Source organism: Apaloderma vittatum, unplaced genomic scaffold (assembly GCF_000703405.1).
Source record: "Apaloderma vittatum isolate BGI_N311 unplaced genomic scaffold, ASM70340v1 scaffold41145, whole genome shotgun sequence".
NCBI lineage: Eukaryota > Metazoa > Chordata > Aves > Trogoniformes > Trogonidae > Apaloderma > Apaloderma vittatum.
Genome location: NW_009716128.1, coordinates 1 through 16,189, shown reverse-complemented (window position 1 = coordinate 16,189; position 16,189 = coordinate 1). Strand labels below are relative to the sequence as shown.

Sequence of the window (16,189 nt, the reverse complement as noted above, 5' to 3'; positions counted from 1 at the left end):
GAACAGGTGGTGTTCTTGTGCTCAGGGATGGATGGTCTAAGCTCTGAATGGGGTAAACTAAGTGCCCATCTCCTTCTGTAATTTCTTCTTAAAACTCTTCTGCCCTTCAGTCTAATAACTGGAATTAGTATAAAAATGCCACTTTCATTTGATAATTAAAATGCACAGGAATAAGCTACATCACGTGGCCCCCAAGACTGAAGAATTAGCTGTGCAAGTAAAGTAGACTGGTGAGCACCTAATCTCCCTTCTGCTTGGCCTTCCAGATATATCTGAGCATGGAAGTAATCCCGTTTGATTCTATTCTACAATTACACAGGCTTGCTTGCTTCTTTCAAAATACACTCATATCTTTACAGTGACAGTCTCCTGAATCAGTTGTACAACAAACAAACGTGACTACTTCATTCTCCACATTCCTGTAGTTAAGCTGACAGTCCTGAAATTGTGTAATGCATTTGAATGTTTATTTTTTCTCATAGGTTTCTGGCTCATGTAAACACAATGAAAGTATTTGAGCCATTAATATCATACAGAAAAATAGCAGCAGATAAAAAAACCTCCAAAACTGGTATTTACCTGATACTCTGCCTCATTCAAACAATGTGAATCTTTGAGATGTTTAAGCATACAGATGTATGACAAACTGACATTCCCTCCTGAGTTTAAGTGAGTATTTCCAGGAAAGATCCATATAAAAAAACCCCAGAAAACAACCACTTAAAGATCAGGTATATGATCAAGTTTCTGAAGACTGGCAAACTATCACCCTAAACTCTCACAGATATAACACAGTAACATTCGTGTCTGTGGTCTGTGACAATCATTGGCTCGTAATGGAAGTGGGTCAGATTAAGCTGAATTGCTTCCCATTTGCCTCAGGCTGAGCTTGCACTCAGGCGATTACTGTGGGACAGCTGATACCTGGTAACTTGACCATGTGCACTAATTGTTGTACGATTAAGTACATCTAAGTTTGCAACATCCTTTCCTGCTCAACAGCACTCTGTCCCTGAAATATTTAAACTCTTCAGCCCTCTTGCTGTTCCTGTTCCACGATGAACAGTAGATGCCCAAGACTATCATCCCATCAGAGCATTCCAGTTCTGTATTATTTGCATCTGCTTCATTTGGATTAGCTTTGCTGTAGGTATTGAGTGAATGTGAATGCCTGCAATTTAAAGGCTTTTGCAGCTTAGATGGAAATTACTGAGGAATCAGACTTTTCCATATGGTTATAGATGGCCTTAGGTTATGAGTAAAGGTGTTGAGTTTGGGGGCAGCACCAGCGTATAGTTCTGTCCCCATTGCAGTGTGCTGTGAGAGTTTGGAGTGTTGCGGCAGGGAGTGGAAGAGCATGAAACTCAATGATGTCTGCCAGTATCCCAGATGGTATTTGCAATCCCTTCTTCTAGACCACTCAGCTGAGTACAGGGTGTAAACTCCACCGCACTGTAGGATGATTTGAGGAGACTCCATGGCAAGCTTGGCCTTCTATGGTGTTGGGTTTTTTTTTTCCCCAAGCCGTACAAAACCTCTTACATGATGCAACAGACACACAACACTGAGCAGCAGGAAGGGGAGCTGCCAAGTTCTGCAGCGGCTGGTGGCCATTGGCTTATTCTTCTGTCAGTCAGTTTAGAGTTGAGATGACAACAGCCAGCTGTGCAGCATGGGAAACTGCAGCAGTATACTGAAAGTTCTTGGCCTTGGATGTCTCTAGGTGATGCAAATGTGTCCAATAAAGGCAGGTTCCTTAGGCATGGGATTCCTCAACCGCGTTGTCATTGGAGAGGCTTGCGCTGCCTCTGAGCACAGTCCACCAGTGGCAGAAAGGGAATTTATTCTGTGTGCAGCAGGCTGGACAGTTATCGTGGATATGGATGCCATATTGTCATCAGTGCTGCAGATCTGGCACGTGTTTTCCACAGTGCTAGCCTGGTTAATGTCTTACAGGACCCAAGCGAAAATAGCAGGTCAGCAGCTCCATTAGGACCAGTATGGGGCACAAACTCACTCAACTGAGCAGCCTCAGGCAGATCAATCTTGTTAAAATAGGCAGCTCTGCTTGCTGAGAGCTGTTCTGTTATTGCTCTGGCAGTTGCTGCCTGCTGTTGGCAATGGATTTCGTGTGTGACAGCTGGAGAGGAGTCCCCCAGGGTTGAACTGCAGTGTGATGCAAAGTCCCTTCCCTGAACTCTGTTTGGGTTTTGTTCATACAAAGAATTGCATTGGTGGAAAAGGCCCTGTGGGAGGTGCTGCTCAAGGTAGATCCAGCGAGAGCAGCCTCTTCAGGGCGCTGGGCAGCTGACTTCTGAGTATCTCCAAGGATGAAAATCCCACATACTTTCTGGACCTCTGCCGCAGTGTTTGACCATCTTCATGCTATTTTTTTTTTTTCCTCCTCTTACCAAGTTGGGAATTTCCACTTTTCCAACTAGCACCTATTGCCTTTCACTATGCACATCAGGGCAGAACAAGCTTCCCTTTTTTCCATACCCACTAGGAAGTTGTAGACAGCATTAAGGACTCCTGACCTTCTCTTCTTAAGGCTGAGCAGACCAGTTCTTTCATCCACTTTCCATACAGCCAGTGCTCCAGTGCAGAATGTCAGTGTTCTTTGTGCTAGGGGGAATCCAGAAGTGGACATGACACTCCAGATGTGGTCTCATAAGTATTGAATAAGTGCAAAGAGTCACCTCCCTTGAGCTACTGGCTGCAGTCTTGCTATAGCAGCCCAACATGTGGTAGCCTTTACTGCGACAGTCTTTTCAAGAGGATGTTGTAATTGCCTTAGCAGGTTCCTAGCAACACCTGTAATGTTGTTAGCCTCTGCTATAATTCTCTGATGGGCATACAGTATCTAGGTGCAAAGTGGCAACTTTGTGGAAAGCCTTTCATTGTTGTTTGCTGGCAATGTGTGTGAAAGTAAATACAAAAATGTTCTTTCTTCCTTTTAGCGTGCAAAAGGACAGATACCATTCTACTATGCATTGCTGTTGAAACAGTTTGTTTCTCTGCCCTGGAGGCTAAAGTTCAAATTTGTAGTGGAAAACAGTGATTTATTGTGAACAAATGTGTAGTAGTTTATTAATAGACATGCGGAACACTAACTACGTAAAGCCAAGCGGTAGAGCCTGTGGTAGGCCAGCTGCTAAAGTTATGGCAGTGCACTGTACCCTGCCTCACGTGTTGTGATGAGCTGCAGTGTCGCTGGTTTGTGGCAGCTCTAGAGCACAAGGTGAAATCTCTGATGGGGAACGTGTGGAGCGAGGGCGAGAGGATCGAGGAGCTCAGCAGTGTGGGACACTGTAAAGGGGCAGCAAATGTTCCTGAGATGTTGCAACACGCTGCCCGACTTGTCTCATCATTGCCACTGTCTTTTGGCTTTCATCCTACTCCACGCCTACATTTCTGTGCAACAGGTTGTTAGTGAATATGCTTGCTGCCTGGCTGGGATCCATGGTAGTGACAGATCAGTCCACCTACTTCAAAACTGCATGTGCTTGCTTCAACTGGTGTCTCTATTGTCACAACAGGCTTTTCCCTGCCTCCACTCTTACACGACCCTTGCCTGAAGTGGCTATCTGTCTCTGTACCTGTTTTGCTTCAGCAAAATATGGTAGTTGTTTATTCCTTATTGTTATTCCTTATCTGGGCACATAAACATCCTTTCTCAAAAGTCTTGAAGGATTATCCTCACCAGTTTTGTTCCCTTCATTCACCTCACTCCTGGCACTCACAGACCAAAGCTGCCCTGACAGAGGAGTAAGAAGGGATAAATGTCCCAAGGCCCTCTGCGTATAGAAGGGGAGAAGCCTCACTCTAGGCTGCTGGGGCACTGATCTAAGTAAGGACAACTGGAGAATCTTTCCACAGGAAATTTCCTGGTACCTCGTGGCCTGGAACAATGTACCCTGTCCCTGCTACCACACGAGGTATCAATCTGGACACCAGCACAAGAAGAGCAAGCCCTAAAGTTCCAGCAGAGAAGCCAGCATCCTGGAGGCTGAAATATTGCTCTGTCAAACTACTCCTTGGCTTTAGGCCCATGTTAGACAAACTGGGCCTAGTGTGTAATGTTCTGCCTCCTCTTTGGGCATCATGGGGAAAGAGCAGGAGAATGCAACTGAACTGAGCTTTGTTTTTACCAAGCTGCCTTTTTTTTTTTTTTTTTAAGAGTGGAATAATTTATTGTGATTCTGATCATCTGATTCCAACCTTTGCAAAGCTTTCAGCATCATAAGCTGCAGGAATACAAGCAGGGTGACTGGTGGAATAGTTGCTAGGGAGAGGCAAGGCTGATAGTGTGATGAGGGATGTAGCCAAATCCTAAGTTAAGGTCAATTAAGGCAGTGGCCCTCAAGATACCTAAGAAAAGCCTGAATGTTACAAGCATTTGACCAAGACATTAGAAGACCACAGCCCTGAGACTGTGTTTGAAGGAGGAGGATAATATGTAGATATAACAGATGGGAATTCAGGAAGCAAGAAGGTCTGTGGCTAGCTTTGGGAGACCAGAGGCTGGGGTGATGGAAAGAGATGGTGTCCAAACCAGAGCAAAGCCTGTTGGCCGATGGTTAGCTCTTCAGTTAGCTTTCTGAACGAATTTTTACTAGGACAGGGCCTCTCATGTTCAGGTGGCTTTTTCTTTTAATCACATTTACAGTGGGTTTTATCCAGCTGATAGATAAAAATGCAGATGACTTTAGCAGATCATCACATTCCGGTATTTAGAAGTTGTGCAGTAATAACAGAACATCTTGGAAGAGGTGCTGCTTGGATGCAAAGGATGGTGGTGTGGGAAGTGGTCCACTGCGCCAGAGCGCTTACCTGTGGAGGCTGACTAAAAGGATCAGGAGCCTGTGGCAAGCAAGCAGAAGCTATGGCAGAGGAGCACTCAGCCTGCTGCTTGGGTTCAGGAGAATACCAAATGTTGGTATGCACACAGCTTTTCTGTTCTAAATCCACTTCTCTGGGTGTCGTGCACCTTGTTTAGCAAAATAAAGTGGTAGTGCTTCGGTCATAGCGTGCTCTTGCTGCCTATAGGTTTACAAAGGGTTACGACACTAGAGACCAAGCTTTTAGGTTAGGATAGATAAAATTGAGCATAGAACAGTAACAGCTGGTGACTCTTTCGAGAGAGGTTCGTTCTTGAGATCCTGCCATGAACACAGAGGTTTCCCACTTCTAGGGAACTGGAAAAGCATTTCAGAAGGCACATTTTCTGTCATGCGCAATGATATTATCAGTTTAGTGGTACCTGAAGTGAGTCTTTCCTGCGGTGTTCTACAAAACACACAGTTTTATAACTTCTATACGTTTCAACCCTGAACTTCTTCCCACCAACTGCTACTTAGGGTGTTAATTTTTTAAGGGCAGGAGGAGGGAGGGAAAGGAGTAAACAGCGGAATAGACACTATCACCTTAGATGGTGTGTTCAAAACAGATCACTCATCAGTTAAAGAAATCTGAATATTCTGTGCTGGCTAACTGCCTGCAGTTATGAAGTCAGTGTAAAATTCAACTCCTCTGGTCCTTACTGAAGACTCTGATTTTGGGAAGAAGTTTCTTTTCTTGGTCTGTAGACAAAAGCCCAAGGAAGGTAAGAAGGATAGGATGGCATTGCCACCTCTGCATGCAGGAGTCAAAAATACAGCACTAGTGTGGACAGAGTAGTTAATTTGAAAGAAAGGTATTCTGTTTCTTTAGAAGCAACTCTGGGATGAAATCTTTGGTATTACTGTCACGATGAAATAATAAGCATGGTTCCTAAGTGACAGAAAGTAGGCTGAAATCTGGAAAGTGCATTGCTAATAACTTTTCTTTTCTCTGCATACAGGGAAACAGCTGGATGGCATCTGGTAAGTGACTAGATTTAAATTGCATACTGTGTGTTGAACACTTCGTAGTGTAGGAAGTATTTTCAATATGAGATTATACATGCTTCAGATCTTAAGAACATTGTGGTACTGATGAGAGACGAAGGCACTTTTTGTTCCTGACTACAGATTGATGTACAATAAGATGATCTACAGTCAGGTGCTGCTTAAACTTCTCCATTCAAAGCTCAGCGAACCCCATGAAAAAAAAAACGTTTGTGGTAGTTGTGGTATTTTTGTGCACTTTTTCAAGAATAAGATGTTGTCTCAAGCACTTTACCTTCTACTTGCAGGCATGACTAAACATGATAGTAAAAGAGTAGGTGGGAAGAAGGTGTTACAGAATCAGACCTTCTGGCATGTAACAGCAGTGGTTACATTCTGTTACAAAACACCTTGCAGTTTGCAATAATCCTATCAAGAGGGTTTTTTATTATTTTAAGGCAAAAAAAAAAAAAAGCCCCAACCCCTTGTTCATCCATTTTCCTCTCTCGATCCATCTCCAGTGATCATCTGTTCTTCTCAGTCAGTGTCTATCCGGCATGCACGTCTGGCAACTCTGTCTCTCTATCACTTCACTATGATTTCACCCTCCACCCTTTAGCTGAAAGAGGCAGCTGGAGATCTCGTACTGGTGTGGAAGTCCCTCTGTCCCCGTGTTTCTTCATGCTTGGGCATCTAGCTGAGTTCTTTCCCAACTGCTTATGGAGTTACAGCAGGCTTGATACTCATTGCTTCCATATCCATTCATCTCCTAGCAGATCCTGTTCCTACTCACAGTAATACATTGACCTTTCTTTCAGTTATTCACTTCATGATGTCCCTGTACACATAAATTTATCAGTAATTTATGCACTAGATTAAATATTTCCTTTGTTTCACCACTTTTTTGTTTTCTGTGGCAGGCACACCTCCATAATAGTCCATAAGGATGAGTTCTACTATGGTGCTGGAGGAATCTCCAGCTGCCCACCTGTAAGTTAAACTTTTTTATCTGGTAAGATAATTTTGTGATAAGGTTACCTGATGAGAATTGCTTGTGTCTTACAAAAGCAGCAAGAGGCTTCTGAATTCAGCCAGTTGTGGCTGCTTGCTGTAGTTGCCCAGGGCATCTGAGGAAGAGGGAGCATGGACAGTGGGTATAAGCCCAATTAAACACAGGTCGGGGGTTGCTTCTGCTGGTAGAGTCCATTTATCCAAGACACCCTCTGCAGCTGCATTGCCAGAGTGACACCTTGTCCGATTCTGTATCAGTAAGTTTTACGTGCAGATTTGGCAAGTCCAGGCATCCTTTTTAAAATTTTTTTAAAAAATAAATCCTGATGCTTTGTCAGACCTTCCTGTTCTTGGAGAGGCAAAACTGATAGGCCTTTCTTCCAAAGCAGAGTTTTGCCATACCGTAGAGCTTTCAGCTCAAAGAGCCAAGTATACAAGCTGAAATGTAAATTGTGTGTTACTTCTCATTCTCTGAGTGCAGAACAGAGGAGGCCAGTAGGGCTTTTTGCTTGACAAATGAACCAAAAGTTTCTCCTTTTGTGCCTGGACAAGCTACAATAGCTCTATTCAGTAGATTCCTCCAGAAGAATTCAGTTTGTCCATTTAACGTTGTCTTCTGATTGTTAAATTTTACAGGGAGGGACAATTCTTGGACCCCCAGACTCAGTTATTGACTTGGGGAACACCGAAGTCACTGAAGAAATTTTTCTGGAATATCTTTCCTCTTTGGGGCAATCTATGTTCAGGTAAGTAACAACTTGTACTATAAAATCTGTATGACAAAAAGAGCCTTTAGGGAAAGGGGTGCAGAATGGAGGAAGGTGTTTTGAAACCAGTCCTGCTTGCAGAGCTTTGTCTGTTTAGTGTATTATTTGCTGCTCACGAAATATGAAACTGTAACTGATGCACCAATACAGAAGGAGCTACCAGCTAGGTAATCCTCTGGTGTACCAGCCTTGAGCTGGGCTGGGAAAGTGTTCTGTCAGGAAGTCTTTCACGCTGTTGTTTGTAAGATGGAATAATGCTTGAAATGCCTTTGAGAGAATCACCAGGGAAAGTGAAGGCACTATATGAAATATTTCAGTAAGTAGTGCTTGGCCCCATGAGTCATAGGTGAAGCGTTGTAGTAAAGCTGCCAGCTTTCAGCTCAGTGAAAGCAACGTCTTGACTGTTAAAGAGTCCGGTCTACTCCTCACAAGAATAGGAAACAGCAGCATAGTGTTCTCACTATATTTCAATGTCAGTAGTTCCTGTGATTTCTCGTTATTTCTTCTGTGGTTTTAATTGAAGAAACCTGACCTCACTTATCCTCCAAATAAATATTATATAAATTCAGTGATGCAGAGACATTTCATTTTCCACCCTGATTCAATTGCATTTGAAGGTGAATCGATGTCTGTATTTTCCTTGCAGGAAAAAAAGTGCTGATATAAGGAGATATTCTTCATATCTAAGTTTTTTCTGCTTGTTAGATTTATTGATAAGTCTGTCTTTTTGTGCTTCAATTCCTTTTCTGTGGCGCAGAAGTGAGTGTTATAACCTCTTGGAACATAACTGTAACACCTTCAGTAATGAAGTGGCACAGTTCCTGACAGGAAGAAAAATCCCTTCCTACATCACTGACCTTCCAGACGAAATTCTTGCCACGTGAGTATGCACGCCCCTCCTCTCTGTAGCATATTGCTTCATGCTGATGCTTAAACATTTGGCAGAGCCAACGGTACCAGTTTCTGCTGGCTCTCTCTGAAAAACCAGCCTAAGGTTACGGAGAGGATGCTCTTTGCTTTACTTCAACGCTTACAACACTGTACAAGTGCTGACTGGTGCTGGCGTTACTAAGACAGGAGAAGGTTGCTCTTCTTGCCTTTAACTGAGGCAAGTTTTTCATGGTGGTCTCTTATATGTGATCAGGCAAACACAGAAAGTTTCAGAAAATGGTTTAAGGGTTTTTTGCCTTTGGAAATCAGAATCTTTTGAAGGTCACCTCTCTTACTCTAAGCACTGTAATTGCAGTTGAGATGTCAGCTTTGCTTGTGAAAGGGCAGGGAAGATGTGATTTTAAAATTAACACTGCAGTTTTAAAGCTAGGACTGGACAGAAAAAGAGGAAATGAAGAATTCTTACCTGGTAGTTCAACTCAACTTTTTTTCTAAAACTCTCAGCTAGTAAGGATCCTAGTGGGATGATTTGAGCTCCATCCTTCAGGTCTTATTTCTCATAACAAAGGTGTGCCACATTATTTGGGAGACATGTCTCTTACACTGAGCTCTCAGTGCTTCAAATCTCTCCAAGTCAGATAAAGTCTGTAACAGTGAGTCCTATTAAAAGATAAACTGGGTGCTACGGATTGTAACAGAAATTTATTCTGAGCGTTGAACCATTATAGGGGAGCTCAAGGCTATTCTTCTAGCAGTCTTTATTGTTGATGAGGTACTTCATGGAGCACTGCAGTTGCACAACAGGGATTTTTATTCGCACACCGAAGTAGAATGAATTACTAAAATCTGGTCTGCAAATTTGTTTCTACAATATTGGATTGCATTCTAGGAAGTGAGCACGCTTCAGTAGTAAATGGGAAAAGTTGCTCATCAAGTAAGCTTTCTGAGATGTTCGTTTCTTTACTTTCTCAGACCTTTTGGACAAGCTTTAAGGCCCCTCCTGGCCTCCGTCCAGGTCCAGCCATCCGGAGGAAATACCTTCAGCAGCCATAATGGACAGAGCTAACAGGAGTGACCCAGTGTGCCCAGCCTCACCAGGCCTCTTCCTTTTTAAATATGAATCTACAAGATTTCTATTTTATAATTTCCCATCTGAATTAACTCTGTGGAAGTACAAGACAAGTTTTAAAATTTCCTAGGGAGAGGATTTATCAGGGTGCATGTAAGACAATGCTACCAAAAAGATTGCCATAATTTCTAATAGTATTATACTAATTTCTAAAAGTTGTCTTGTCCAAGTAGGCAGACACTTTTTAAGTAACTCCTGTGCTGGTAAGTAGGAATTCATTCCATGAGCATGCAAGGGCCCATTACACAATTTGGAGTAAATAAGTGGGTGTCCTAGCCATCCCTTGCAGGCTCACATCACTTTCTCCTGTCACTGCATATACTATGGGGGTATTTGCTGAAGTCTATCAGAAAGACAAAGGAAATACTGGTAGCCTAGGAAATGAAAATGTCTTCTGCATATTTCATTGACGTTATGTTATTTGCTGAGAAGAAAAGCTGAACTGATATGGTTAGAATATTTGCAGTGGCACAGCTACATGGGAAAGGTGATCAAGCTGAGCTGTGTGTCAGTATCCCACTTGGAAATCAAAACTTTTGATGGGACTAATGGTGTGTGAGAGGGAGCCTGGAACTGAAGGTTACCAAGAGCCTTATAATGGTAGATCCAAGAGTTACAGAAAAAAACCAGCTGAAAGAACAGAATTGCATGGGCAGACGTGGTGGAAACAAATTTCAAATGAAGTGAAATATTTCCTTTTCTTGTATATAAGCTTATCAGCAGATAGACAGAAACTTGTTAACTATTTGCATTTACGTAAGAGCTGGTTTGTTTGGGTTTTCTCTTACCAAGACGGAGTTACAGCACAGTAAGGCAGGAATAGTATGGCAACTGCATAGTAATAAAAGGTGGACCGATTCTGCCATCTATATCTAGTTGCAGACACAGTAGGAGTTCTAACTTTCTTTGATATTCCTGTCCTTTGCAAAGCAGTCAGGCACATCACTGCTTAAATGTAAGAGAAACAGGTGGTGGGTCTTTCCAAGTGTAAAGAAAATGAGGAAGAGTAAAATTAGTCTTTTCTATGGAACCAATTGAATTTATTGGGATACCTGCAGAAGCAGTCCTGTCCTTAGATTGACATTAGGTTGTATCAATACTGCATCTTGTAGTTTAAGATTCTTGCAGCTTTGCAATTATTTGCAGTGGGAAAAGATGAGGGAAATGAAGGAACAGGCTCACTGATTTCTTTTCATACATGTCTATACACTGTTTTCCTGAATGACTTTGTAGCAGTTGCATTTAAGAAAGAACAGAAGAAAGACATTAGACAAACCCCAAAACGTTGCTGATGCTCAATAAATGGGAATTGCACATCCCAGATGCTGCTGAAAAAGCATCTATGCAAATGTACAGCCCCTTGTCTAGTGCTTTGTTGTGAAGAAGTATTTCTGCAAGTTCAGTCCTGCGTCTCAAACTTCCTGCCCTGGAAACTTCCTGTGTACCCAAAGGAGATGCCTTTCCTCTGCTGCCCTCCCTCTCCTAGAATAATACAGTTTGTTTCTCATGCTGTTGCTTAGTGTGGACTGTAATGGTTCATGTTTTTGAAAGGATGAGATGGAGGAAAACTGCAATTTAGTCACTCTGTGAAATACTCTGTTGCCGTGCACTTTGTGGGTACACAAAGGGAAACAGGATACTGTCAGTCCATTTTGCAGTTTTGTGTGCACTTGCTCTCAGTGCACAGCAATGACCCTTGCAGCCCAGATTTATTTTTTTTTTTCCTTGTTGTTCTCCATTTGTGCCATCAACTTCTCCGTAAGCATTTAATTTGATGGACTGGACGTGGAGACAGCTGTAGCAGTTAGTACAGATTGGTTAATACAAAAGCTTTCAACCTTTTCCCCTCAAAATGTCCTATTTGCAGAAAGCGTTCTATGGTAAATCATTTATGAATGCCTCTTGGTGCTCCTGGAGGAGGGATTGCTAAGTGTGTGTGTTCTGCTAAGCCATAGCTTAATTTTCCTGTTTAGTATGTGTATCGTCTTTAGTCTTTTGCCATACCTATTCTGTGAAGAGTAGCCAGTCTCTCATCTTAATACACACGTGACTGTGCCACAAAATGTTGTAGCTTGTTAGAGATCTTGGAGCTTCCTCAGTCGAGCAGGTATACTCAAGCCAATACCGCACAGCCCAACATGTAGGTGTCCTAGTGTGGTACCTGGAAGCAGCACAGCTGTGGGTGCTTCTCTTTCAGCAAACTCTCAGTTCGGGCGCAGCTGCCTGCGGTGAAAGTGCTGGTGCCACGGTTTCTGCCCCACACTCTTGCACGGTGAGGATAAACACTATATGTCTGCCACGTTAGAGGTCCTGAGCCTGGTTTCTGCTCAGCTGCCTACTTCAGGGCTTTTAACATCCTCTCAGGAGGCAGGAAAGAAAAGGGAGGTGTTCACCCCATGCCTTTTGCAATCTGCCTCTTCCCCTCCTGAGCAGCCGCTTTGCAGAGATCATGTTGCTACTTTTAGGTCACTGGGTAAAATTTCACTTGGCCATACACTGCGCGCAATAGCCAAAGAGCTCCTGGAGGTTCTCCTGAGCTCAGGACCTACTCTGAGTTTTGTGGCAAAAGAACTGTAGGAAGGAATCCTGTTTGCTTGGTCTTACTGGGTAAGGAGATCCCTATACACCTCTTCAGAAACCCTTTTTCTCCAAAGATAGTTATGTGTATATTGCAGGACTGTGCCCCCGACATTCCACCCAGCCATACCTACTCTAGGAATAAAAAGTAGACTGAGAACTGTATGTAAATGTATATAGGTGACGAACTTCAGCCAGCTGATTGAGAAAGGGGCAGGGAAACTGAACTTCTAAAAGGTAACAGAACCCTTTTGCCCACACTTATTATGCTGTCTTGTATTGCTGGGGTTCCCCTGTGCCATTTAAAAATTGTTAATAATGTCTTTAGGCAGAAAGTGATGTTTTGATTTATTTGTGGGGTGTGGGTTTTTTTTTTCTATTGCAATAAAAAGAAAAGCAGCGAATTTTCTTGTTTGAATGTTTGTGTGCACGCAGCTACCCAGTGAATGCAGCTGACCAAAAGTTGTCGTATTCACTCTGGTCCCAGCTGGACGGTACAAGATGAGAAACTGAGCAGTTCATGTCAGGTACCGCTACTGGACGTTGCAGTGGCCACTGCCCTGTGCTGGAACTAGTCACAGGCAATGTTCTTACTTAAGTTTGGGAAAATACTCCTTCTGTATCACCGTGGTATCGTCAAGATGACACTCCTGAGGTTTGATGCAGTTTGGGTGAGGTGAATCAAGGCCAGACAGTAGATGTTCTGTCAGCATGGGTTTTGTGCAGCCTTTGCTCATCTAAGCATGCAAGAATTAAATGTCTAATGTCTGCTGTTGAAGAGGAGACCCAGCAGAACTTAAACAAAGGTAAAGGCTCTGAGTTTTTCCTGATTGTTTCGATGCTACTACTTTCAAAAGGAAAAAGGCAGCTTTAAGAAGTAAACTTCATGCCTAGGTTCCTCTGGAGCTGCCGAGGGGATATTGGGGAGGATTGTGTAGCACAGCCCATCATGCCTCTTGTCACTGGGCTGTTATGGAGCAGGGGAGGTATCTGGCTCTGGGGAAGAAATTATTTCTGCTTGGTTCAGCCTTTTGAATGCTTATCCACAGCATCCAAGTGATAAACCACACAGTTTGCTGTTTATATAGCAGTCTGTGTTCATGTGATACAGAAGACGACTGGTAACAGGAGGGGGCTTTAACAAAGAATAATGGTTGTGGCTATTTTGGGCTGTGTTGTTCACATGAGATGCTGGTTTTCTATTGAGTACCAATACTGGCCTCACATGAAATACCTAGGAACATGTGTAAAAGGAAAACTTTTACCTTAATGGTGGCCCTAGACAGAATGTAAGACAGCGTTCACAGCCGCTTACCTTCTAAACCTCAAACAAAATATTTGTCCTTGCTGCTACTAACAAAGATTTCATTCGTAACAACAGCTGTTGCCTATCTCAACAGCAATCAAGCAAACATATCAAGTGTGGTTTAAATGGAAAGCATTACATAACTGCAGCAGCCGCAGCAGCCCTGTTCTCAGAGCTAACACAGAAGGAACAAGCACAGCTGCATGCAGCTGTGCACTTTACCAAAAGGCTGACTTGTACTCTTGAGGAAACCAAGATGGCACAAGTCCTCACTGGCTGAGACCAAATGATGCTGGAAGAGGTGTTTTGACTTGAATCGAGTTTCTAAAGCAGCATAATAAATGAGCTGGAGGAAGCACAGCAGGTGGTTCAAATTTTGGAAAACTCCCCTGGTAGCATAAACTCAATGAGAATGTGAATGCTGACGCGTATTTTACCTGACTTCGCAATTCTGGGATGTGCCCTGAAGTAGCAGTGCTGCCTTGCAGCACAGGGATGCACCTGAGCCTGGGGAGAGCAGCTCCTGCTTTTGGGATGTCCCCAGTAATACTGATGGGAGAGGTAAGGAGGAAAGTCTCTCCTAGACAGGAAAGCTGCAGGTAGGAGCAGGCAAGATACAAGACCTGCGACTCTGGCTGCAGCAGGAACCGAGTGCCAGGGCTGCAACAGATGTGAGCTGGCACGTTTCCCTAACAGCACACCTCTTCCACCCACAGGTGGGAAGTCTTGTCCTCTTACAGTGTTATGGCTTATGAAAAATAAAGGCTTTCATTCCTAAATCCATGGGGAATTCACCGTGTATCTGACCCCAAGGCTGTCTTTTGGGAGTCCTGGGCGTTAGCTCTACTGCATGGGAGAGCAGCTCTTTGGCTTCCAGGAGTCAAGCAACCTGACTCCACGAAGGCATCTCTACTCGCTCTTCATCATGCTGTAGGCACACTTTGAACTATTCATATTCTGGAGTTAGTGTCCACATGTTAACTGATGAGGGACATATGTAATCGCACCTAGAAAAGCCCTATAAATGAAAATAACCCTAATCAGAACTAGTAATTCAACATCCAATTGCATACTAAGCAGCTGGGTGCTGAGAAACCATTCTGGAGTTTTACTGCACCTGAGAAAAGAGCCTAGCCTTCCAGAGGTGGGAGCTCATAACCAGGATTTGATCCAAAAGGCCCCAGAGGCTGTGATTTTGCAGGAATATCAGTGCCAGGGCAAATACTGCTTGTTATACCCATCCAGGACTGCCTGACTCGCTACATCGTGGAAACAACTCACAGAAATAACTGTGTGTAAATAGCTACCCTGGTGACATTAACCAGAAGACACAACGAATGCCTACCCCAGCAAGTAGCTGAGGATGGTTTGGTAAACCTTGTCCAAGGCACAGAGGTAAATTGTTAACCTTGTTTCTGTTTCTCCCTTTCATTGAGTGGGAACAGGAAAATCAAAATCAGGAGCCAATACCAGAATCTGTGAGGTCTCCTGAATGCTTCATTTTGAGAGGATCCTGGTGGAGAACTGGGAGAAGGGGTTGCACAATGTCCTGGGAGCAAATAGTACTGAGAAAAACAGATTGAAGCTGTGGTTTTAGCCAGAGCCACAATTTTAGCTGGGATCATAGTTCTTAGCTGACATGTAGGAGGTTTAATGCTTGAGCAAACAGAATCAGTGGGAAAACAGATGTGTGTTAAACAAAGAGATTCTATAAGGGGAACTTATCCTTAAGGGCAGGATGCCCCAGGACTCCCAAATGCCACTGAGGTAATGCAGAACCGGCCTAGCCCAGCCTTGGGCCCCCTTAGCAGTGATGAGGAGGAACTTGACTAAAGTTCACCAAAAGGACACTCTGATTAAGACTATCATGGTGAAGTAAGCGACCACCAGAGATCCCTGACGACCACCAAAAGACTATATTGCACATGCAGGAGTAGGTGGTAACCTGTGATAATGAGTTCTCAGAAAATAATGAATATGTCAAATCATTTCTCAAAAATATTGTGAGTATGTATGTATAACCTGCATATAAGCTATGCATCTGACTCTACGGCACGCACATTGGGTGGAGCGATCCCCTGTGCATCCAGCACTGCAATAAAGCATACCTGCTTAATAGTCACCATGACTATTGAGTCTTGATGTACAGTTTTTCACAGTATCAAGATCATTTTAAAAAAAATAAATCTCCCTTCATTTCCAACCTAGCTCACCATCCGAGGAGAAAAGGCAAGCTAACTGCTGAGCAAAAAGCATTGAATGTTCCACATAGATTGGCTCTGATGATGGAAGGTAATTCAGGAATTATTGTAGGAGATGGCAGCCCGGCACGCTGTCCACTATTATTTATCGGGCCAGTGTGATATGGAGTCTTATGAAAATAACCTGGCCAGATGGCCTGATTACATCTTAAATGACTCGTAGGGTAACTGCTAAGCAGGACAAAGCAAAAGTTAGTGCAAGAAACAGATTTGACTTTGCACAGAGAGGGCTGAAAACTGTGCTTCCCCAGTGAAAATGCTCTTCGCAGCATCCTATTCGGACACAGAAAACCCCAGAGGATTTGAGTTTACCAGCTAAGCCCAAACCCCCGGGGAACTAAATAATAACAAGTATGAAGACACACACCCGCCTCAGACCA

General features: G+C 43.4%; 1 protein-coding gene across 1 annotated transcript; it reads left to right on the top strand.

Moving 5' to 3' along the window:
• Positions 1-5,826: 5,826 nt before the first annotated feature.
• DESI1 (desumoylating isopeptidase 1) lies at positions 5,827-9,966 on the top strand (the record flags this gene model as incomplete). The annotated part of the gene is made up of 5 exons (XM_009869410.1): positions 5,827-5,864; positions 6,788-6,857; positions 7,515-7,624; positions 8,403-8,525; positions 9,509-9,966. Coding segments are annotated over 5 exons (435 nt in total), but the record flags the coding sequence as incomplete, so codon positions are not given.
• Positions 9,967-16,189: the final 6,223 nt, after the last annotated feature.